Source organism: Equus quagga, chromosome 2, assembly GCF_021613505.1.
Source record: "Equus quagga isolate Etosha38 chromosome 2, UCLA_HA_Equagga_1.0, whole genome shotgun sequence".
NCBI lineage: Eukaryota > Metazoa > Chordata > Mammalia > Perissodactyla > Equidae > Equus > Equus quagga.
The window spans coordinates 157,627,547-157,649,811 of NC_060268.1; the positions used below are offsets into that span (position 1 = coordinate 157,627,547).

General features: G+C 47.7%; 1 protein-coding gene across 7 annotated transcripts; it reads left to right on the forward strand.

The window, feature by feature from the left end:
- The first annotated feature begins 182 nt into the window (after window positions 1-182).
- On the forward strand, window positions 183-20,421 carry SFXN2 (sideroflexin 2). Of its 7 annotated transcripts, none has more exons than XM_046655278.1 (12): window positions 183-289; window positions 10,824-11,008; window positions 11,190-11,360; window positions 12,473-12,571; window positions 13,371-13,446; window positions 13,769-13,854; window positions 15,133-15,193; window positions 15,583-15,649; window positions 16,300-16,349; window positions 16,689-16,738; window positions 18,317-18,364; window positions 19,195-20,421. In XM_046655278.1, the coding sequence occupies exons 2-12, from the start codon at window positions 10,839-10,841 to the stop codon at window positions 19,292-19,294; spliced, it is 978 nt and encodes a 325-aa protein (XP_046511234.1). In that variant the 5' UTR covers window positions 183-289; window positions 10,824-10,838; the 3' UTR covers window positions 19,295-20,421. The 7 variants fall into 7 exon arrangements, 6 of the variants coding, with proteins under 6 accessions (XP_046511234.1, XP_046511235.1, XP_046511238.1 ...); XM_046655279.1 differs by lacking the exon at window positions 183-289 and adding an exon at window positions 328-798; XR_006887700.1 differs by lacking the exon at window positions 183-289 and adding an exon at window positions 3,489-3,839 and having other exon boundaries at window positions 18,317-18,523.
- The last annotated feature ends 1,844 nt before the right edge of the window (window positions 20,422-22,265 follow it).

The following is a 22,265-nucleotide window of genomic DNA, read 5'->3' on the forward strand; positions in this document are numbered from 1 at the left end:
CCCTCCCGCCCCCCCCCCGCCCCCCCCCCCCGCCCCCGCCCCCGCCAACTGCGCAGGCGGGCTGCTAGAGCGGCGAGAGGCGGCTGCTGACTTATAGAGACCCGGGGAATGGAGAAGGCTCTCCCACGTGGCTGGCGGGGGCCGCCGGGCCTGAGATTGGTCAGGCAGAAGGGGCGTGGGGGCGGGGCAAGGGGCGGTTCCTGGGCGGTGGCCCGAAGTGCATCCACGCCTGACTTCCAGCGCGGGCTGTCTGGTGGCAGTTGCCTCAGTACATTCCTCTCGGGACCAGGTAAGGGGTCTTGGGAGGAGGCCGCCCGCCGCATCTATTGTCAGTCCCCACATCCCGGGAGGGAGCTTGGATTTCTGTCCTGACTTTACCCGGGCGGGGCTGCGGCGCGGGCTGGGCTGCTGTGCGGGCTGGGCTTCCACCTGCCGAAGCCACGTGGCGCAAGGAGTGGCCTGGGGCTGCCCATGGACGTCTCCCTGAGGACCCCCGGCGCTTTCGAGTGCCAGGCTGAGGTGCAGGGGTGTTATGGGTTGCGCACCCATCTTCACACACCTGTGTTAGAGTCCGTGATGGAAGAGTCCCGCTGGTGGGAGGATGTCTGTCGGAGGGCAAGAAGCACCCTGGAGACTGGTCCTGAGCGCTGAAGTGAGCTGACAGCGGGGGTGCAAGGCGTTTTGGAATGGCTAGGTTTTGCTAAGCTACGTTGGACCAGGCGGTGCGCCCTCTGCAATCCCAAAGGAGGCAGAAATGGGCCTGCAGTTCCAGGCAAGGAAGAACGAGAGGGCTTCTGGGTGAGTTGGGAGGTGCTACCCCCACTCCTTCCCCTGCAGGGCACGGGAAGAAGAGTTATCACGTATGTGCCAGGTCGTATTCTAGACTCGGCAGACAGAGCGGGGACAAAGTCTCCCCTTATGGAAATTACATCCTTCCTAGTGAAATGCTTTTCGTACAAGATTTTGTTTCATTCTCACAACCCTAGAAATTGGTTGTTTTAAGGGATACACTGGTTATTTTAAGCGATAAGAGTCGGTACTTGAACTTAGTTCTTTCTCACTCTTGAGAAAGTGCTTTTAAACACTACTGTATTGTCCAGGTAGAAGGAACAGAGTGGTTTAAATTTGAGATGTAAATCCCGAAGTTTTAAGAGCTGATAAAGTATGGGCACGGATGATACACCTGGAGGTTTGCAGATGTGTGTGGCTCTTACCTCACTGGGTTCTTGTGAGGGTTATGTGAATTATCATATGGCAAGTACATGGAACATTGCCTGGTACATAGGAAGTGCTATATAAGGCTAAGCTATTATTAATATAGTCTCATCTAGATTTTTGGGCTTTGTCCCTCTTCCTGCCAGCAGGCTTTCCAACCTAATTAAGACTATTGGAATGAAGGCACATTTTCCCTGAATGGTGCTTAGCTATTTATGCATTCAACTAAAGTATTGTTTAAACATCTGCTACCTGCGTACCTGCTTCAGATCCTTGGAGAGAAGACACAGTTCAGAACCTTGACTAAGGTGTAAGATGAATGGTTAGTTCCATTCTCACTGGAATACACACGCACTTCTACAGTCCACCCATCTCCAGCCTGTTGATTCTTTTTTGAAAAAGGCAAGACAGCCTTCTCTTTCTAAGTTGTCTGGTGTCTAACGTCACGGTGCCTTGGAGTCACGTGAGTGGACGTAGGCATATACCTGGGCCAGCTCCTTTAATTGTTAGTCTCATTCTCCAACTTTTTCTAGTAGGCAGCCTTGCCACCAACCTTCGCCTATCTCAGCAGTCTTTGTGGCTGACCTTCTTGGGTCTTTGGCCGCCTAGGTCTTCCTGTGATGTGAGTACCAGCGATCATATTTTCTCTCTCTCCCTACCTGGGGCTACAAACAGGGAAATCTTGGGACTTCTCCCCACACACCACCCTTGCAAGAGGTTATATCCCAGAGGAGGTTTGGAAGCCTGTTGTGCGAGCTCTGATAGTGTTTGCCAGAGAAAATCAGCTCTCTCTGGAAGGATGAGCATTACTTCAGGAGAGGTAGTAGGTTATTTGGTTTTTTCTCTTTTTTCTCTCTCTCTTTTTCTTTCTTTCCTTCTTCTTCTTCTTCTTTTTTTTTTTTTTGAGGAAGATTAGTCCTGAGCTAACATCTGCTGCCAATCCTCCTCTTTTTGCTGAGGAAGACTGGCCCTGAGCTAACATCAGTGCCCATCTTCCTCTACTTTATATGTGGGACGTCTGCCACAGCATGGCCTGATGAGCAGTGCCATGTCCGCACCCAGGATCCGAACTGACGAACCCCTGGCTGCTGAAGCGGAACGTGCTCACTTAACCACTGCGCCTCCGGGCCGGCCCCTCTTTCTTTCCTTCTTAAGATAAGCACCCTGTAGCTGATAGAGGACCTATCTAGGTGACCCTAAGCCTTTTGACCTTGGGAAAATAACGCCCTAGCTATTGTTAGGTTTTTGGATGGATAAACAGGACTGGATCTGTTAGTTGTTCAGCTGTCATGTCTGCCACAGTGCTTAGCGCAGGAACGTGTGTGGCACAGATGCTCAGCATGCTGGCTCAATCAGTGTGAACCTGTCTAGGTGTTAGTTTCCTCTTCTGTAAACTGAGATCTTGGATCCCTAACGTCTTTGACCTGTGGCATTCTCTAATCCCAGAAGGAAAGGGAGGTATCGGTCAATCACCTGATTGATTTTCCTTTCCTCCCTTGTTCCCAGTAGTGTTGGAACCATGTTCCTTCAAAAGTGAGGCCACCCTGGACATGAGAGTGACCTTTTTAGGGAGTACTAGTTGTGGCTTATGTGGGAAGAGGGAGAGTAACTGTGCAAGAAAACTTAGAGACCAGATAGGACCCAGTATAGGTGGGGTAGACAATTTGCAGCTTTGTGAAAGCAAGGCAGCTCTTACTTGTGTAACCAAGGCAGGTTCGGAGTTTGAATTAACAGAGGTGACATCCTTGATGCCAAGAGAACCCCAGAACAAGTTGGAATGCATTTCAGGCAGGCAGTAAGTATTTTTAGAGGACAGGTGAGCGCTACAGCATGAACCTTACGATCTGTCAGTGGAGGCAGACTTTACACAGATAACTTTAAATAACGAGAAAGTGACAATCACAAAAGCCCGGCATGCCGCAAAGGAGGACAGGACGCTTTGGGAGTATGTAACCGAAGGGCTTGATTTTGCCCTGAAGGAAGCACAAAACTATCCCCATTGAGGGCAATGGTGTGGGAGGAAGTGTTCCAGACATAGAATTTAGATTGGTGTTTTTGGCCTTATGTTTTACGTAAGACAGGGACGCGCAGGTCCCATCCTGACCTCCGTAGTGAAGGCAGAGGTCCTTGCATAACTTAGCAAATGATTACCGCGTCGTGGTAGAAGTGCTTCCATTGTGAAAGACAGAGGACTTTCCAGTGCTGGGTTGTTGGGTTGAGGGTGGAGAGAGATGTCCGAGAAGTGTGTGTGTGTGTGTGTGTGTGTTGAGGTGGGGGTGGCATAGCGTTTTGCTCCATGGGGCTGTCTCCCTCGGGTGTGAGCATGGGCCTCTGTAAGCCAAGGCGGTGTGTGATCTGCTGGCCAGGCCGAATCCTTTTGGCGTCGTGCAGAGTCAGGAAAGTGAACTCTTTCCCCTCCCACTCCTGGGTTCAGTTAGGACTGGGTGCAATGCCTTCGGTCTTTGAACCAGCCTGCAGGAGGCCAAGTCAGCCTGTCCCCGGAGGGCAGGGCCCAGAGCTTTCTTGTGGGCTCCGTGGTGGAGCAGGAGAGGCCGAAGTTGGAGTTCCGGCAGTGGACACTTGCTGTCTGGCTGCTGACTTCTCCAGGGGTTGCCGCTCAGTGGGTGAGTCAGGGCCGGGCAAGGGTGCTACGCAGATTCCACGCCGGGCTTCTTCCTCCCGGGGCAATGACTTACCCCCAGCATATCAACTTGCGACATGTCTCCCACCCTAACAAAAAATCTAAAAACTGACCACCACTCCCCCTTTACCCCATTTGTTGCTTACTCTCGCCTCCTGCCTCTCTGGTTGTTCTTTCTCATCTTTTTGGGCTTCCTTTTTTCTTCTTGTCTCTTAAATATAGTGGTTTGTGAGGGTACGTCCTCAGCTCTACTCTTCTTCTATGTGTTCTCACTGGAAAACTTAAACTACCTCAATGCTGCTGACTCACTGTTTTCTTTCTAACCCAGACCTCTGTGCTTTTTTTTAAGCCTAAATATCCAATTGCTGACAAACTGGACCTCTTAGTCAGCAAATACTTGAATTCTTGTGCTGGGCACTGAGGCCACGGGGGTGAGCAAAATGGACGCAACCTCTGGCTTCAAGGAGCTTATGGCCTGGTGGGAAGGTAGGCATTAAGTAAGATAAAACCACACAGTATTGCGACAAACTGGCATAGCTCTGAAGACAAAGTATGGAGCCAAGAAAGCTTACAGCAGAGCACCTGATCTAGCTGCCTGGGAGGAAGGAAGGGGGTCCTTCAAAGGATTCTCTGCAGAAAGGAGGTTTAAGCCGAGATCTGAAGGATGGGTAGGTGCGTCCTTGTGGGTAACTCTAGACTGTCTCTGGAGAGCAAAAGGCTACTTTTTTGGGGGGGATAGCTGGAGTCCTTGAAATTATTTGCTAATGCATCTGCTTTTAAGGCTGCTATTTATTCTGAGGTAGCTTTGCTGTAACTTCCCTTGCTTCCTTTGCTGCAATAACCCAAGGGTTTGTTGTTTTTTTTTTTTTGAGGAAGATTAGCCCTGAGCTAACATCCGCTGCCAATCCTCCTCTTTTTGCTGAGGAAGACTGGCCCTGAGCTAACATCTGTGCCCATCTTCCTCTGCTTTATATGTGTGATGCCTACCACAGCATGGCTTGCCAAGCAGTGCCATGTCCACACCTGGGATCCGAACCGGCGAACCCCAGGCCACCAAATCAGAACGTGTGCACTTAACCGCTGCGCCACCGGGATGGTCCCAACCCAAGGGTTTTTATTGAGGTGGTGGTCTTGAGTGGAATTCTTTCATTTACCACCTAATATAAAACATTTAATTTGGGCCAGCCCCGTGGCCGAGTGGTTAAGTTCGTGCGCTCTGCTTCAGTGGCCTAGGGTTTCACTGGTTTGGATCCTGGGCATGGACATGGCACCACTCATCAGGCCATGTTGAGGTGGCGTCCCACGTAGCAGAGCCAGAAGGACCTACAACTAGAATATACAACTATGTCCCCAAGGCTTTAGGGAGGAAAAAGAAGGAAAAAATAAATAAAAAAATAAAAGATCAGGCACAAAAAACAAACATTTTTTATTAGATCTGTGGCTTCCATCAGCAATGCGTTTCCTTTCCCTAATATGCAAATACTGGCTTTGTTTGCTCAATTCTGTGAGTGCTTTTGGATTTAGATCATCGTATAACTCAAGAAGATAGCTTTTAAAATCTTGCTCAAGCTGTGCCTGTGAACTTGTAATTTAATGTATATGGAAAATCCTCAGTTAAGGTGATATTTTCAAGAAAAAAGACAAATGACCTAGTCACGGAAGATATAGAGTTAAATCTGAACATTATTCCTATAAAAAAAAAGTTATGAGTAGGTGTTATTTAGTGACGAGGGGAAGGAATAGCATTCTGGACAGAGAATAGCATTTGTTAAGAACCTGATACAGGTGACCACCTATTGCATTTAAGAAAGTCCCATGTTGGGGCCAGCCCTGTGGCATAGTGGTTAAGTTCAGTGCATTCTGCTTTGGTGGCCTGTGTTCAGGGGTTTGCATCCCGGGCACAGACCTGTACCACTTGTGTCAGCCATGCTGTGGTGGCGACCCATATATAAAGTAGGGGAAGATTTGCACAGATGTTAGCTCAGGGCTAATCTTCATCAGCAAAGAGAAAAAAAAAAAAGTCCCATGGTACAGCAGTGTGACTATAGTTAATAATACTGTATTGCATATTTGAAAGTTTCTAAGAGAGTAGATCTTAAAAGTTCTCATCACAATAATAAAAAACTTTGTAACTATGTATGGTGACGGATGTTAACTAGACTTATTGTGGTGTTCATTTCATGATATATGCAAATATCAAATCATTCTGTTGTACTCTTGAAACTAATATAATATTATGTGCCAATTATATCTCAATTTAAAAAAAAGCCCCATGGCACTTGGAACTCAACACGTGGAAAATCAAACTCACTGTTTTCTCCCTTAAAGCCTATTTTTCTACATTCTCTCTCTCAGCACATTATTGCCCAAGTCAGAAACCCTAGGTATCACTCTAGATTCTTGTGATGTGTCTACTTGGCTAGGCCAAATGAAACCCCCCAGGATCCCCTCTCTGGCATGTTTCCACTCAAAGTGGGCTGAGGGAGAAGTCACCATTTTGTGGCATACACACACCTTCTCCCAGGTATTTGATCAAACACTAATTTAGGTTCTGTGGTGAAGGGATTTTGCAAATATAATTAAAGTCCCTGATTGGTTGGCTTTGAGATAATCTAAAGGGAGATTATCCTGGGTGGCCTGATTTAATCCGACGGAATCCCTTTAAAAGAGGGCTAGGCCCCCCACGGGTCAGAGACTCGAGCCACAGCTGGGCCTGCATTGCTCTCCTTCCCCCAGGATGGTCCCATCCTAACTCCCTGCCCTGCTGCCTTCAGGCTTGCTTAGCCAGCTCCCAAAATTACGTAAGCCAGTTAGCTAATTCCTTGTACTGTATCAATTTTTATATATTTATCAATATCATATATATATGTATATGCATGCATATAAAGGGTATGTATATATTCTACTTCCCTGGCTGAGCCCTGACTGATAATATTCCTCCAATACCCAGTCGCTTAGCAAGTCCTCAGATTCTGCTGCTTGAACAGGTTCTCTCCTTTTGTTCGCTGTCTCTGTTCTGGTGCATCTGGCTTCATTGGAGCCCCACTTCTTGCCTGGATTATTGCGATTCCCTTCCGGCTGGTCTCCCTGTCTCCTATGAAGTCCTAACACACTGTGTTTATTCTCAAACAGTTGCCCAAGGTGTTGTTTCTAAACTACACATCTGATCTTGTCACTCTCCTTAAAATCTTTTAATGGCCTCCTGAAATTTTCAGGCAAAAGTTCAAAAGCTGTAGCTTTTTTATGGGACTTTATTTTCTCTCCTCTCTTAGCATGTTGATTATTCTTCTTTTGAAAATTTTTTTAGTGGTTGCCTTAGAGTTTGTAATATACATTTACAACTAATCCAAGTCCACTTTCAAATAACACGATACTTCACTGGTAGGGCCAGTACCTCATAATAGAGTATTCCCAGTTCCTCCCTCCTTTTCCTAATAGCGTTGAAATATTGCACATATATATATATATGCATATATAGCATATGTATACATACCGTCATTCAGTTCACTTATTTGTAAGCTAAAATCACCAAATACATTGTTGCTATTATTATTTTGAATTAACTGTTATCTGTTTGTTAACTGTTAACAATTAAGAATTACATTTTATTTTACCTTCATTTATTCCTTCTCTGGCACTCTTTATATAGATCCCAGTTGATGATCTATATCATTTTCTTTCTCAACTAGATCCTATGTCTATGATGATCTATGTCATTTTCTTTTAACATCTTGCAAGTCAGGTCTGTTGGTGACAAATTTCCTCAATTTTGTTTGTTGTCTGAGAAAGTCTGTATTTCTTCTTCACTTTTAAAGGTTAATTATGCTGGATACAGAATTCTAGGTAGATGAGTTTTTTTTTTTTCAACAATAAATATTTCATTCACTCCACTCTCTTCTTGCTTGCATGGTTTCTAAGAGAAGTCCAATGTAATTCCTATCTTTGCTCCTCTATAGATAAAGTGTTTTTTTCCTCCATCGATAGGTTCTTTCTTGATTTTCTTTGTCTTGATTTTCTGCAGTGATTCTGTCTTTAATTTTGGAGGCTTCTCAGTCATTATTATTTCAAATATTTCTTCTGTTCTTTTCTCTCTTCTCCTTCTGGCATTCCCATTGCATGTATGTTACACCTTTTGTAATTGTCCCAAGGTTCTTACATATTCTATCCTGTTTTTTAAATTCTTTTTTCTCTTTTCAGTTTGGGAATTTTTTATTGACACATATTCAAGCTCACTGATTCTTTCCTTGGCCATGCCCAGTCTATGGATGAGCCCATCAAAGGCATTCTTCTTTTCTTTTTTTTTGGTGAGGAAGATTGGCCCTGAGCTAACATCTGTTGCCAATCTTCCTCTTTTTGCTTGAGGAAGATTGTCCCTGAGCTAACATCCATGCCAGTCTTCCTCTATTTTGTAGGTGGGATGCCACCATAGTGTGGCTTGATGAGCAGTGTGTAGGTCCACACCTGGGATCCAAACCTGTGAACCCTGGGCCACTGAAGCAGAGCTTGAGAGCTTAGCCACTATGCCACCAGGCTGGCCCCCATTCTTCATTTCTGTTACGGTATTTTTGGTTTCTAACATTTCCTTTTGATTCTTTCTTAGGGTTTCCATCTCTCTGCTTACATTATTCATCTGTTTTTGCATAATGTCCATGTTCCTATTGCAGTCCTTAACATGTTAATCATAGTTATTTAAAATTCCTGGTCTGATAATTCCAAAATCTCTATCATCTGGTTCTGATCTGTCTCTTCAAACTGTGTTTTTTGCCTTTTAGTATGCCTTGTAATTCTTTGTTGAAAGCCAGATGTGTGTGAGGTTTTATGTTTATCTGGTGAGGAGTTAGGCTGTGTTTATTGTTTGCTGAAGGTCTAAGTGTCAAAGGCTGACATTTCCTCTCCCCGGTTGTCTTTTGAGTTTCTGGAGCCTTCTTCTTAAGTTCTGAGACTTGCAGTTCTTTCTGTTGTTGTTTAGCTCTCCGTGTTATGATGCAGGAGCCCTGTTGTTGCCGTGGTGAAGTGTGAGGGGAGGGAGAGTGTCTTATGATTAGGGCTCAGTCTTTGAGGGAGCCTGCACCCCTGGATCTTCACAAGAGCTTTTCAGGCTCTCCTCACCCCTTTAAGTGAGACAGGAAGGCTAGAAGGGGCTGGAGTTGGGTGTTTTCCTGCCTCCAAGCCAGTTAGATTCTGGTAAAATAGTTCCCTTTGAGGGCAGACCTTGTTAAGAACAGAAGGCTCTGGCTGTACTTCAAAATGGCTACTTTTCCCATCTCTCTGCCAAAAGCACTAGGGGGTTTTTCTCTGATCTTCACCCTGGGAACCTGGTGGGGCTCCTGGAGGTAAAACTCCCCAAAATGTGGGTCCCACACCTAAGACCAAGTCCTCCTGGAATTTTTAATAGTCAAACTTGTCCACACTGAGCGTCCAGCAATTTGTCGATTACAGTTTAGCTTTTCCAGTGCTCCCTGCCCCAAAGTGGGGGCTTCTGCTTCTGGGGAACTGTGATTCCCTGTAGCTGCCTGTCTCTCCAGGTTGGAGGTGGTAGTTTGCCTTGTGACCTCAGTTCTCTGATGGGCCTGAGAAGAGTTGGTGATCTTCAGTTTGTTAGCTTTGGTCTTGTTGTGAAGGCAGGAGTGACAGCTTCCCAGCTTTTTACATATCAGACCTGCCTTAGCTTTTTGAGTCATGGATTCCAGAAGCAAGTTGTAGGCAAGGGTTCTGAAGTAAATCAGGCTGAATGAAACTCCTGGCTCTGCCACTGGGTAGTGCCTGTGTGACTTGGTAAAGTTACTTATCTGTGCCTCGGTTTTCTCATCCATAAAATGTGGTTAAATTCAAGAGTATCTGTCTTATAGGGTTATTGTGAAGCTGAATTCAGAAAATGCCTGTCAAGCACCAAGGAAAGTGTCTAGCACAGAGTAGAGCTCAGCAAGTGTTAGCTGTTGTCATCGTTGTCAGGTTTCCATGGGCGCTGGGTGCTTTCACCACTGGCTCTTCTTTCTGCCTGTGATACCTGTCCTCCATCTATCTAGCATTTACACATCCTTCAAAACATTGCTTATTTCTTGCTCTCACAAAGCGTGTTCAGAATCCCTCATCCATTTGAGATAAGGTGACCATATAATTTATTGGCCAAATTTGGACACTTTTGAAAGTCAAAAAGGGTGCTGTTAATAATTATCCAGGACAGCAGCCCCAGGCAAACTGGGAGATATGGTCATCTCAGTTTCAGACCCCTCTTCTCTGGCTTTCCACTGCTCCCAGTGTCTGCCAACAGCATTATTCACACTACTGTACTTATTGACTGACTTGTCTGTTTGCCTCCCATTCTGTAACTCTTCGAGGGCAGGTGTGGTACCTCAGTCACAACCATGGCCCGGGATCTCTCACAGGGCTGGCATGTGCCACGTGTGCACGTACACACACACAAAAACACACTGAAATGAGGAAAGTGATTATGCCTTGTTCATGTCATCCTTTATCTGTGATTGTTTTACCTTTAATGTGATCCCATGCCTTCTACCTCCTTCAGATAAATCTGTTCTATCTTCTGGGGCCTCACTTCCATTCCACCTCTTCTAGGAAGCCCCCTTTGATTGCTGTGCCCCCCTGTCTGTACTTCCTCTCCTCTCCTGTACTTACTGTTGCTGTACATAAAATATACTGTTCCATGGATGGGCTCTCGTTCCCCAGTCAGACTCAGCTCCTCAAAGACAGGCCTTGTATTGTCCATTTTCCCAGTCTCCCAAATGGCCTGATCAAGCACAGGACTGGCCACCAGCAGGCACTCAAGAAACACATGTTGGTGCCAAATTGCTGAGTCTGGTGGCCTTTCACTTGGACTCCCCAAGCTGAGTCAGGTGATGCTAGTGGCTGGTGAAAGGAGGCAGTCTACAACAGCAAGAGGTGCTCAGGACTTCTGGGGCAAGCTTTGATTTTGGAGACAATCTTTACTTTTCCTCTGTTCCTTAAGCCCACAGTTTTGTGTATGAGCAAGATGGAAGGTGATGTGTCTGGCTTTAACATCGATGCCCCCCGTTGGGACCAGCGCACTTTCCTGGGGCGAGTGAAGCATTTCTTCAATATCACAGACCCCCGCACTGTCCTGGTACCAGAGCAGGAGCTGGACTGGGCCAAGGTGATGGTGGAGAAGAGTAGGTGAGTGGTTAGGGGAAGGGAGCTGGAGGCACGGGTGACATTGATGGGTCCCCTAGGGAGGAGGTGGAGACTAAAGATGAGGGAATAGGCAGAGAACTCAGGAAGGAGGGAGAAGTGAGAGCAGGGTGACTCAGGGCAGGGGGACTGGGAGGTAATTCTGCCTGTTGTCCTTGGGTGGCAGGACGGGGGTCGTGCCCCCAGGCACCCAAGTCGAGCAGCTGCTGTATGCCAAGAAGCTCTACGACTCGGCCTTCCACCCTGACACTGGGGAGAAGATGAACGTCATTGGGCGGATGTCCTTCCAGGTCCCTGGTGGCATGATCATCACCGGCTTCATGCTCCAGTTCTACAGGTGGGACCCGGGAGCCAGGCAGTGAGAGGTGCAGCTGCCTGGATGATGTGGGTCAGAGGACAGAACCATGCTGACATAACCAACCTGACCTGGTTTCTAAGTGTGTATACTATAATTACCTCCTCTTAAGAATGGACCGTGAGGCTGGAGGTCTTCAGGCAAGACAGGTGTTCATAACCTTTGATTGGAAAGAGTGAAAAAAAGTATTTAAAAAAAAAGGAGCCATATTATGATAGTAATCATCATCATCTTTATTGATCCCTTCCCAGATACCAGGCACTGTGCTAAATTCTTTGCATATACTACCTCCTTTAGTCTTCTCAGCAACCCTACTGAGAGGTACTATCATCATCTCCATTTTATAGATGAAGAACTGAGATGCTAGAGAGGTTCTGTAATTTGTCCAGGTCCACACAGCCAGGAAACATTGGTGCCTGGATTTTAACTGAGGCAGTCCTCTCTGGAATGCTCAGTGAATAAGCTATCCTAATTCCTTCTTCAAAAGTACTTATTAAACAATGTAATTTAATGTATTTTTTATCATGTAATATTCCAGTAAAAAAATGGGAAGACCCTTTCAGGCCAGTTGGGGAGAGAATAAACTTTCTCCGCAGCTCCTGGATGTGTGGCTCCTCCCCTTTCCTCTCTTCCTTCCCTCCTCGTCCTGGACACATCCATTTGTCCAGTTATTGAGCCAGGCCTTGGGCCAGGTGTTGGGAATATAAGGACTTTAGTCCCTCCCCTTAGGGAGCCCCCAGTTTTGTTGAGGAGACCAGGAAGTAAACAGTTTCAGTCCAGCTTGCTAAGTGGTAGGTTGTGGGGAGAATGTGGGGTTGTGGGAACAGGGAGCATGGAATGGCTGACTGTGTCTCAGGAAGGGCAGTGGAAGGGTCGAGAAGGTTCCAAGGAAGAAGTGCTCTCTAGGCAGAGCAGCGTTTAACCACATACAGAAGTAGGGAGAGTGGATATTCCAGGCAGGGGGCCAGCCTGTGCAAAAGCTCAGGTGCATAAAACAGCATGGGAGCTGTTGAGGGAATAGCAGGTGATGTGGTTGGACTGGTGTGTACCAAGCCCTCTGTCTCTCCTGTTCTCCGGGCCTCCTTTCCTGGTAGGACGATGCCGGCGGTGATCTTCTGGCAGTGGGTGAACCAGTCCTTCAATGCCTTGGTCAACTACACCAACAGGAATGCAGCTTCCCCCACATCGCTCAGGTAGGAGAGCTGAACCCCAGGAGAACTGAACCCTGGTTCAGGTCATGGAGACCTGAACTCCATGTGGGTCTGGAGCACGTGGCTGTCCTCTTGCCTCTGGAGGTACAGCCCTTCTGAAGGGTTCCCGGGCCGTCAGTCCTCCCTGGGCCGGTGACCAAGTCTCCCTTTTCAGGGTTTGGAAGTATTTTCTTAGGCTGACTAGGAGAGTATCTTCTTCCTAGACCAATTCAAAATGTGTTCATTCATTTATTCTGCAAATATTTCTTGAGTGTGTTTATATGCCAGGCATGGTTCTAGGTGCTGGGGATCCATTTGAGTGAGATGTGTGGTCCTATTCTCAGGGAATTTAAGGTCTTTTAAGAAAACAAGCACAATAATCTCAGGCTGTGATTGCTGCCATTAAGGAAATAAACAGGGTGACAAGATCGAGAACAGCCGAGGGGCGTCTGTGTAGATCGGCTGGTCAGGGAAGTCCTTTCTGCAGAGCTGACGTTTCAGCTGAGTTCTGAAGGAGAAGGATTTAGCCAGGCAAGAGCCCAAGGAAGAATTCCCCGGATAGGGAGCAGCAGCATGCAAAGCTTCCGAGGCAGGAGAGAGCTTGGCATGTTTAAAGTACTGAAAGGAAACCAAGGGGGCTGGAGCATCGTGAGTCAGGGGCCCGGTCACAAGATGAGGCTGGGGAGAGATCATGTGAGCTTCTCAGGCATGAGGCCCCGTTTCCAGACTTTCTCACTCAATCCATGGTCTTGCCCTCAGCCTGCAGGGCTCCCCACTCCCAAGCATCTCTCTCCTTCACCAGGCAGATGGCCCTTTCCTACATCTCAGCTACAACCACTGCCGTGGCCACTGCTGTTAGCATGAACATGTTGACAAAGGTATGGTCTGGGGCTGCTGTGGGCACGGTGGCCACTAGGGGGCAGCAAAGTCCTAGGGAAAACCTCTTCCTCGAGGCAGGGGACATTTCTCCAGACTGGGTTAGTTGGGTATGGCCAGAGCCCAGCGAAGTAGTGGGAAATACAGCAGGGCTGTCCCCAGATTGGTCTTTCTTGGGCCTTTGAGGGAGTCTGGGTTCCCAGACTGGTGTCTGGATGTGTGGCAGTAGCGAGGTCTGATTTCTTGTTTTATAGTCCTTCATCCCTCTCCATTTCCATCTTTCAGTGAGCCTGAGCAACTCCCATTGTTCCCTTCCACCAACAGAAAGCACCACCCCTGGTGGGCCGCTGGGTGCCTTTTGCTGCCGTGGCCGCAGCTAACTGTGTCAACATTCCAATGATGAGACAGCAGTGAGTACAAGGATCCCTTTTCCTCCCTACAAACCATGAGGTTAGGGGAGGGGCAAGAAACCAAGGCAGCGGGTGGCTTCCTGGGGCAGAGGTGGGTGTGGGGAGGGCTGCTGGGTTGCACCCCTGAAGGGTCCTTGAGGATTGGCTGCTCCAACGGTGATGGCCCCGGGAGTGGTGGGTGACTTAGGTCTGATCTGTGGTGAGTGTTCAGGGAGTCATTGTTTGGATGGTGTGGGATCGGGGGATAGGGTGGATCTGTGGGGTTTTATACTAGATCGTGTCCTTTCTACTACAACTGTATTTAAGTCGTGAACTCTGCCTACTTCCAAAGCCCTGGGGATGGCTTACAGAATGAAATGCAGCAGAGTGAGGTGTCCAGAGATAGAACAGGACCAAGAAGCTTTGAAAGAAGCCAGAGGAGTAGATAGTTTTCCAGGCACCTGGCTCTAAGCTTCACAGAGGAAAGGTAAAAGGAAAAACCCGTTGTGTCTCATTCTTGTTTCTTGACTAGAGAAAGCATAGCTGTTCCTCTGTTATAAAATTTAATGATGTAATATATGTAAAGCGCTCAAAACACTGCCTGGAATGTAACAAATGCTGCATAAGTGTTAGCTATTATTGCTGCTGTTGTCATCATCCCCTCCATCGTCATCACCAATATCCACAAGCCACATTTTCTTGGGATTACCAGCAAATGGAAATTTATCACAATAGACCTTGCAGAAAGAGCACACTACCTGAACAGTCATTGCTCCTCTCCTCTCTCCCTCTCCCACCCAGCTGCTCCTTCCCAACAAATGAGTGAGTCCCAGTCACCTACCTGGGCTTGGGTTTAGTCAAGAACTGGCCTGAGAATGATCACGAGAGCAGCTACTGTTTGCAGAGCAGTACTCTGTGTCAGGCACTGGGCCAAGCGCTTTGCAGGCATTACCCCATTTAATCCTCACCAGGTCCTATGAAGTGGGTGCCATGATTATCCCCATTTTGCAGGTGAGGATAACTGAGTCTTTAGAAAGATTAGGAGACTTGCTCAAGATCATACACTTACTCTGCAGTTTCAGGATTCAGTCTGGGCCCAGGGCTAGCTCTCTTAGCCACGGCCTTAGATCACTTCTGAGATAGCATTCCTTGGAGTGCAGAAGGAAGACCAAAGGGCTAGGCTGCAGGAGGTGGCTTCCTAGAGCTTGGGTACCCTGGCCTTGGTCCCCTGGTGTGTTACGTTGCTGGCAGGCTTCCCACACCCCTTTCTCACATCCAGGAACTCCTGTCTGTGTTTAGGGAACTCATCGAGGGCATCTGTGTGAAGGACAGGAATGACAATGAGATTGGTCAGTCCCGGGTGAGTAGAGGGCTCCCTTTGGGGTAGGAGGAGAAAATCCCCTCTCCCACACTGTCCTGTCCTTGGTGGTCAGAGCGGGCCTGGGCTCCATTGTAGGATTGAGAAGGCTTCTCCCTGCCTCCCTCCTCATTCCCCATCGAGTTTCTTTACATTTCTCTCTTCACAACAGGCTTCTCATGTCCTTGCTCTATCATTTATGATCCTGAAACCATAAAAGTCTGGCTGGGTAGGAGAGGGTTGGGTGAAGTTACTCAGTCCCTGGCAGGCCCGTCCGTTCCCCTTTACCATCTCAGACTTAGCCACAACCCTGACCTTGACCCAGCCCTCTGGTGCAGCCCGTGGATACTGGATAAGGTCATTCCTGACGACTTACTCTTTTCTGCCCACAGAGAGCTGCAGCCATAGGCATCACCCAAGTGGTTATTTCTCGGATCACCATGGCAGCCCCTGGCATGAGTAAGATGGGGAAGCCCTCCCATCCTGGGGGACCCTGGAACACGTGGTGGAGACCTCAGCTACACCCAGCTTTCGGGTGGGAGGTGGGACCCCAGCCTCTACAACTGTGCTCCTCACGCTGTTTGCTTGAGTGCTGAAAGCCACAGGAGAACCGCACTGTAGTTCTTGGAACATCAATTAATCAGAGATTTGGGGGAGATAGTTACATTCGTTCAATAAGTATTCCTTAAGTACCTTCATTGTGCTGGACACTGTGGGGTGCTAGGGAGACAGTGGTAGAGAAAATAAATCCCCTGCCCTGGTTTTGCTTCCAGCAGGGGTGCATGACAGTAGGAAGCAAAACTTACTTGCAGGAGCCTTCAAAGACAGTTTTAGTTGTGAGAAGGATGCCGTGGGCCTGTGGTACTTGTCCTCCTGTTACTGCAGGTGTGCAGGTTGACAAGTTTGGGAAGCACCCATCTGCTGGGACTTGGGAGAGAGGTCGGGGGTAGCCCTGCCTATGTAGTCTTCTGTTCTTCTCCCAAATGAAAAGTATTTTCTGGAACTTCTGGGGAAGAGGAGGGAATCACTCCTCCCTGATCTGACTTTGCAAAGGGGTCTTGAGGAAGGCCTTAGAGCTCTCCCACCAGCTTCCCCCTGGTCTCTTCCAGTCTTGCTGCCAGTCCTCATGGAAAGGCTGGAGAAACTGTGTTTCATGAAGGTAAGTGGGGTTCTCATTGGGGTCGTCTCTGCCAAGAGTCCCCCAACCACACCTGTGCATGGGGGCTCTTGACTCTCTTACCCTTCCCTCTAGCTCCCACCCTTCATCTCACTCGAGTAGGGCCCGCACCAGTCCCTGCTGGCTGCCCGTTTCAGACACCATGCCTGGTTTCTTGGCCTTGTCTGCAGAAAGCAAGGAGAACCCCCTTCTCCCCGTTCAGAGCCAGGACTTTCATGCCTCCGGGTTTCTAGGTGGCTGATCGCTGGCAGGGCAGGCATGGGGTTCACCTTAAGGTAGGTAAGTCCCATGTGGGTCTTTCTTTTGTTTGTTTTTGTGCAGAAAGTCAAGGTCCTGCATGCCCCATTGCAGGTTATGCTGTCTGGGTGCTTGTGAGTAACGTGTTTTCTTGGTTTGGGTTCTATGGAGGCTGGGGCACCCCAGATCTGTCTTCTTGTGTCACCCGTGTTGGAGAACATGTGCTCCCTTACCTGACTTCAAAAGTGTCCGAGCTCAGAACACCTGTGGTCCATCTAGAGGGCTGCTGCCCCATCTTTTTGAGGGCATCAGGCTCGCTAGGCTCTATGCACACATCTGTGTGGAAAGCTGCGTGCTTGGGTGTCCTCCTGTCCCAGGGTCTCCCCTCTAACCTTAAATCTGGAACAGTTTTAGACAAGAGACAAAAATTATGAGGCAACTCCACCACAAAAAAGAAATGATAATTATGTGACATGATAGAGCTAATGCTGTGGTCGTTCTCATGTCGTGTAAGTGTATGAAATCAACATGTTCTACACCTTCAACTTACACAATGTTACATGTCAATTACATCTCTAAATAAATAAGTAAATAAGATGAGACAAAAATGATGAGACAGCCTCCGGCTATCAAGTGTCCCAGCCTCACCCAGGAGGAAGACAGCACAAGTCATGGCAGGTGCCTGCCACTGACTGGACATGTCCTGGCATTAATCGTGCTTTGCAAGGCTAATGACAACAACAACTAACACGTACTGAATGTTTTCTGTGTCTCCCGCATGCTAATGCTTCACGTCTATAATTGCACTTAATTCCCTCAACCCTAGAGGTATGTATACTGATAGACTGTCATCATCTGCTTTTACAAATGGAGAAACTGAGGCTTAGAGAGAGGAAGAAACTTGCCCAAGGGTAATAGCTGGAGCCAAGATTGGACCCTGGGCAGTCTGACATCATGCTATACTATCTTCTGCTAAATGAGTTACTACTGAAGGAGCGGTTACCATGGGCCGGGTGCTGTATGTCTGTTATCTCATTTAATCCTCACAGTAACCCTGCAGGGCAGGCACTCTTGTCCTCCCTCTGCTGGTTCAAAGGTGACTTGCCCATGATTGTGCAGCTAGTACGTGGCAAAGCTGGAATACAAACCCAGATCTGTTAGATTCTCAGATCCTGTAAGACGTGATTTTGAATCCACGTCATTGGAGAACTGACTAGAAATAAATACTCTCAGGCCCTTCCAGAACCTCCTGAATCAGCATTGCATTTTAACAAGCTCCTCGGGTTATCTGTATGCACAGTGAAGTTGGAGAAACTGCCCTTTACTGCTCTCCAACAGCCCAGGTGTTCAGTGAATACGGGAGCAGGACGTTGGGTTTCTGCCCCTCACTGCTTTCCCTGCATGTCATCGGGTACTTGTGGTCTGTAGGGCTGCTGCTCGTGCTCCTTTGTGATTCTATTATCTTCTTCATCTGCTCGAATGCCAGAGGTGGATGTGGGGTGAGGGACGGGAGGTGGAGGGGGCGCTGATTTTATCCCATGCTAGAATGAGTATCCCTGCTGAGGAGACCAGGAGAAGGGTTGGAGGGAGAGGAGCTCTGGGCCTGCTGGAAGGCAGGCCAGGGGAATGGGCATCTCCCCCTTCCTTTGGGGGGCTTGGGATGGGGTGTGCACAGGCCTGCCCCTGACACTTTGGTTTCTCCTTTCTTCCAGCCTCATCTTCATGGTGCCAGTGGCATGTGGGCTTTTCCCACAGAAATGGTATCAGCTCTTCGTTCTTCACTTTGTTTTACTGAACAGCCTGTCTCTGCTCTCCCTGACCTGCCTGCTGTCCTGAAGGAGAGAGGGAGGGGCAGGAAGGGCATCATTTGTCCAAGGACAAATGCCTATCAGCCTAAACTCTGGGCTTCTTAACCCCAGGTGAATGGTAAACCAAAACAGATCTCCAAGGGGCAGAGAGCTGAGTTGCTCCCTCCCAGTGGAGCAAGGGCTGCCTTGGAGAGCAGATGGGGGAAGAACAGGAGACCTTCTGTCCTTGCTCCTTGGGTTATTAGATACATCTCCCCTGGCTGGATCTGGCCTTTGAAATTGAGCAAGGAGGTAGGTACCTATTCTGGCTCACGTTTGCCAGAGGGTGGACGACTTGGACATTTCTACTTCCTTTGCGTGTCCTGGAAGGGGAGGAGGGGTTGAGTAGGGATGATGGAAAAGGGAAAGGAAGCATGAAACTGGGATGCAGAGGGAAGACTAGCTCCAGGAGACCAGGTGTAGCTTGAATATAAACTGAGAAGATGCCGGTCTCCCCTTCCTTAGTAATCTTGGTACTTCTTAGTCATCTGCTAGACATCTCCCGTGTTCTGAGCATTGTGCTTGTAATCTTGTACAGAAGATGGAAGTTTAGCACCAGGGAGAATGAGTCAGGCCTGAATAGAAGTAAAAGCAACATTTTGTGGTATACAGAGGCCATTAGTAATTCTGATGGAAAATCCAGAAGGGCTTCTTAAAGGTGGCATTTGAGATGGACTTTATCTGAGGGTAATTTGCTGCTTGTCCAAGTGCATGCTCATAACCCCCTTCTCCTCTCTTCTCAGTGAATTGCCAGTTTCCTACCTGGAACCAGAGCTCCAAGACACCATCAGGGCCAAGTATAGAGAACTCGTGCCTTATGTCTACTTCAATAAGGGTCTCTAAATGCCCCATCCCAGCAAGGACCAGTCTATACCCATATTCACCAGCTCCTCCTTAGCTGCTGTGTATACCTGTGCCCTCACTCCTCTTTGCCAATATGGCCTGAAGGCCAGAGTGGATTGGCCGGGGGCAGTGGGGAGGAGGGGGCGGGAGGATGCCTCGTGCTTCCACCCAGGCACCTGGTTTATTGGACTCCAGGGGATAAAGGTGAACAAGGGGAGCAAAGATCAAGTCTTCTGTCTGCTCCATCCTTCACCCCCATCCCCTGGAGACCAGGACCCCCTCAGGGAGAAGTTGCTGAGACCTGGGGGAGACACTGAAGCAAACCATTTGGAGAAATCAGGAAACTTTTGGGATTCTGTTTCCAGCCAAGATTAGGGAAGAGCCCCTGGGACAAAGAGTTGCTCCTGTTCCTCTTCCCTCCTCCTCGTCTTCTCAAGCTGTGGACCCTCTTACCCATGCAATTCTAGCTAACTCAGGAAGGGCGAGGGAAGAGGTCTGTGTCACCTTGGGGCTCTCCTGCTCTCTTCCTCATTCTCCTCCGCATGCCCCCTAGTCCGAAAGCTTCTTTGGGAGAGCTGCTGAACTTGAGTTTCTCAGGCACGCAGGAGTTCTTCATGCTGAAAAAGCTCCGTGTGAGGCAGCAGAGTTTCAGGTGCTTCAAACCCTGTCTGTTGACACTGACTTTGTTCTCCTGCCCTAAAATCATGTCTGATTTTACTTCTGTGTTTAAAAGATAAATCCACTAACTGTGAGTAAAAAGGATGTATGTAGGCATTAACTCCACATTGTAATGGGTATGATTTCCAGGCTACCTCCCTTCCTCAGCCCATCGGGTTAAACACCAAAGACTGGTGTGTACTGAATAGGAAAGGGAAGGTTTATTTGGACACTGCTAAGAGGAAATCAGCCAGGACCAAAGAGCCTTAAAGGACACACAGCAAAGCACAGCTGCTCGCCCTTCCCAGGTTGGATTCTATAGGCGATTTCTCAAGCTCTGGGGGCAGGGGCGGGCCTGTTATGGCTTACTTGAGATCAATGTCTGTATGAGTTTTGTCTAGTAGAATTTACTGACTGTTCAAAAGACATCGCTGTGAATTAAATAAATTTCTTGAAAGAGCACAATGACCCTTTTACAGACTGAGTTAATAATGCCTGCGTGGAAAGCAGGATCTGGTCTGACTTGGGCCTTGGTGTGGAGGGAGGGTATCACAACTATAAGGGGAACCTGTTGGATGCCTAGAGGCCATTGTTCATTTCCCGTATTACAGAGGAGAAATCCCCCTATCTTTGCTGGAAGCTCCAGAGGACTACCAGAACGGGAGCCGTATTGCTCCAGAGCAGGAATTGGCAAACAACGGCTTAAGGGCCCAAATCCACTGGGGTTTTTTTGTGCCTGGGAACTAAGAATGGTTTTTACTTTTTTAAAGGGTTATAAAAAAGAAAAATATGTAACAGAAGAATATGTAAGAGAGACTCTATGTACGTGGCTCGCAAAGCCTAAAATATCTACTTTCTGGCCTTTTACATAGAAAGTTTCCCCTGAAGTGATGGTTCTTAAGAACATGCATCAGGATACCTGGAGGGTGTGTTAAAACGCAGATTGTAGGGCCCCATCCCCAGAATTTCTAATTATGTAGGTCTGGAGTGGAGCCTGAGAATTTGCATTTCTGGTAATTTCCCAGTGATGCTGATTCTGTTGGTCTGGGGGCTGCACTTGAAGGACCACTGCTCTAAAGAGAAAGGGCGTCCTCCCTGAGGCCAAGGTGCTGGCTGCAATTTGATTTTTTTCTCCCTATTTTTAAAAATTATTATTTATATAACAGATTCATCCTTCTAAAGTACACAATTCATTTGGTTTTGGTATGCTCACAAAATTGTGCAACCATCATCACTATTTAATTCTAGAACATTTTCATTATCCCCAAAAGAAACCATACCCATTAGCAGTCACTCCCCATTTTCCTCATCCCCCTGCCCCAGGCCCTCGCCCTCAGCCCCTCTGATCTACTTTCTGTCTCTGTAGATTTGCCTATTCTGGACATTTCATATAAATGGAATCACACAGTATGTGGTCTTCTGTGTCCAGCTTCTTTCACTTAGCGTAATGTTTTCAAAGTTCATCCATGCTGTAATATGTGCAGTGTGATTTTAGCTGATGTCTAAACGGAAAAGTCTGTGTCTTTGAGCTGGCTTTCTTAGGAGGTCTGGCTTCAGCTTTGCCCATTTCCAAAGGCAAATAGGAAAAATATTACCAGAGCTCGGAAGCAATCCCGCACTGATGTTCTTTCAAGAACGGACAACTTCTTTCCTTCCCAGCTCCTTAAGCCTCCTGGTGTTCCTCCTCTCTTCATAGACAACTATTCTTTTGGAAAAGTATGTATTGGCTACAGTTCAGAGGCAGTTTTAAAAGTGTTCACTCAAACTGCATCTCAGCTCCATTTTGTAAGGCCTCTGCTTTCTTTGAGTGGATTCCTGTGGGGTGTGGAAAGAGGTGGTTAGGGTGACTAAAATGCCTTGGTGTGGGGTGTGCTAATCTAGACTGTGCAGGGTTTAATGTTTGTCCTGTCCGGTAGCACAGTTTGAGCTCTCAGGTAAAGGGAGAAAGGGAAGTTGGGGCAAAATCTTCTGTGTTGCCAAATTGAAACCATTGGGGTTTCCTAATGATGATGATACCTGGCCTTTATATAGAGGACTTATAACTCTTTGAGGCCAGGATTGAGACCCTGTGCAATGAAAATATTTGGGCCCTTGCTTAGCACTCAATCTTTACCTCTCTAGGGAGACTATTTGTAGGATGGATGACTTTCTAAGAAACTTGAGATTGGCAAAAATACTTGACACCTTTTGGAGCACTTGGAAAAACAGGATTAAGATAGGCAGAACTATGGACATTGTCAAGCTTTCAACTTCTTCACTTTTACCTGTTTCCCCACTTTGCCACCGTTTAAGCCAAGAACAAATTCCCTCTGGG

What these genes read in the sequence shown, in the direction of transcription:
- SFXN2 (XM_046655278.1), top strand. Translation starts at nt 10,839, where the DNA reads ATGAGCAAGATGGAAGGTGATGTGTCTGGCTTTAACATCGATGCCCCC. An exon ending in GCATGAACATGTTGACAAAG is followed by an intron (nt 13,447 to 13,768) that starts GTATGGTCTGGG and finishes TTCCACCAACAG; the next exon opens with AAAGCACCACCCCTGGTGGG. An exon ending in GTTATGCTGTCTGGGTGCTT is followed by an intron (nt 16,739 to 18,316) that starts GTGAGTAACGTG and finishes CCTTTCTTCCAG; the next exon opens with CCTCATCTTCATGGTGCCAG.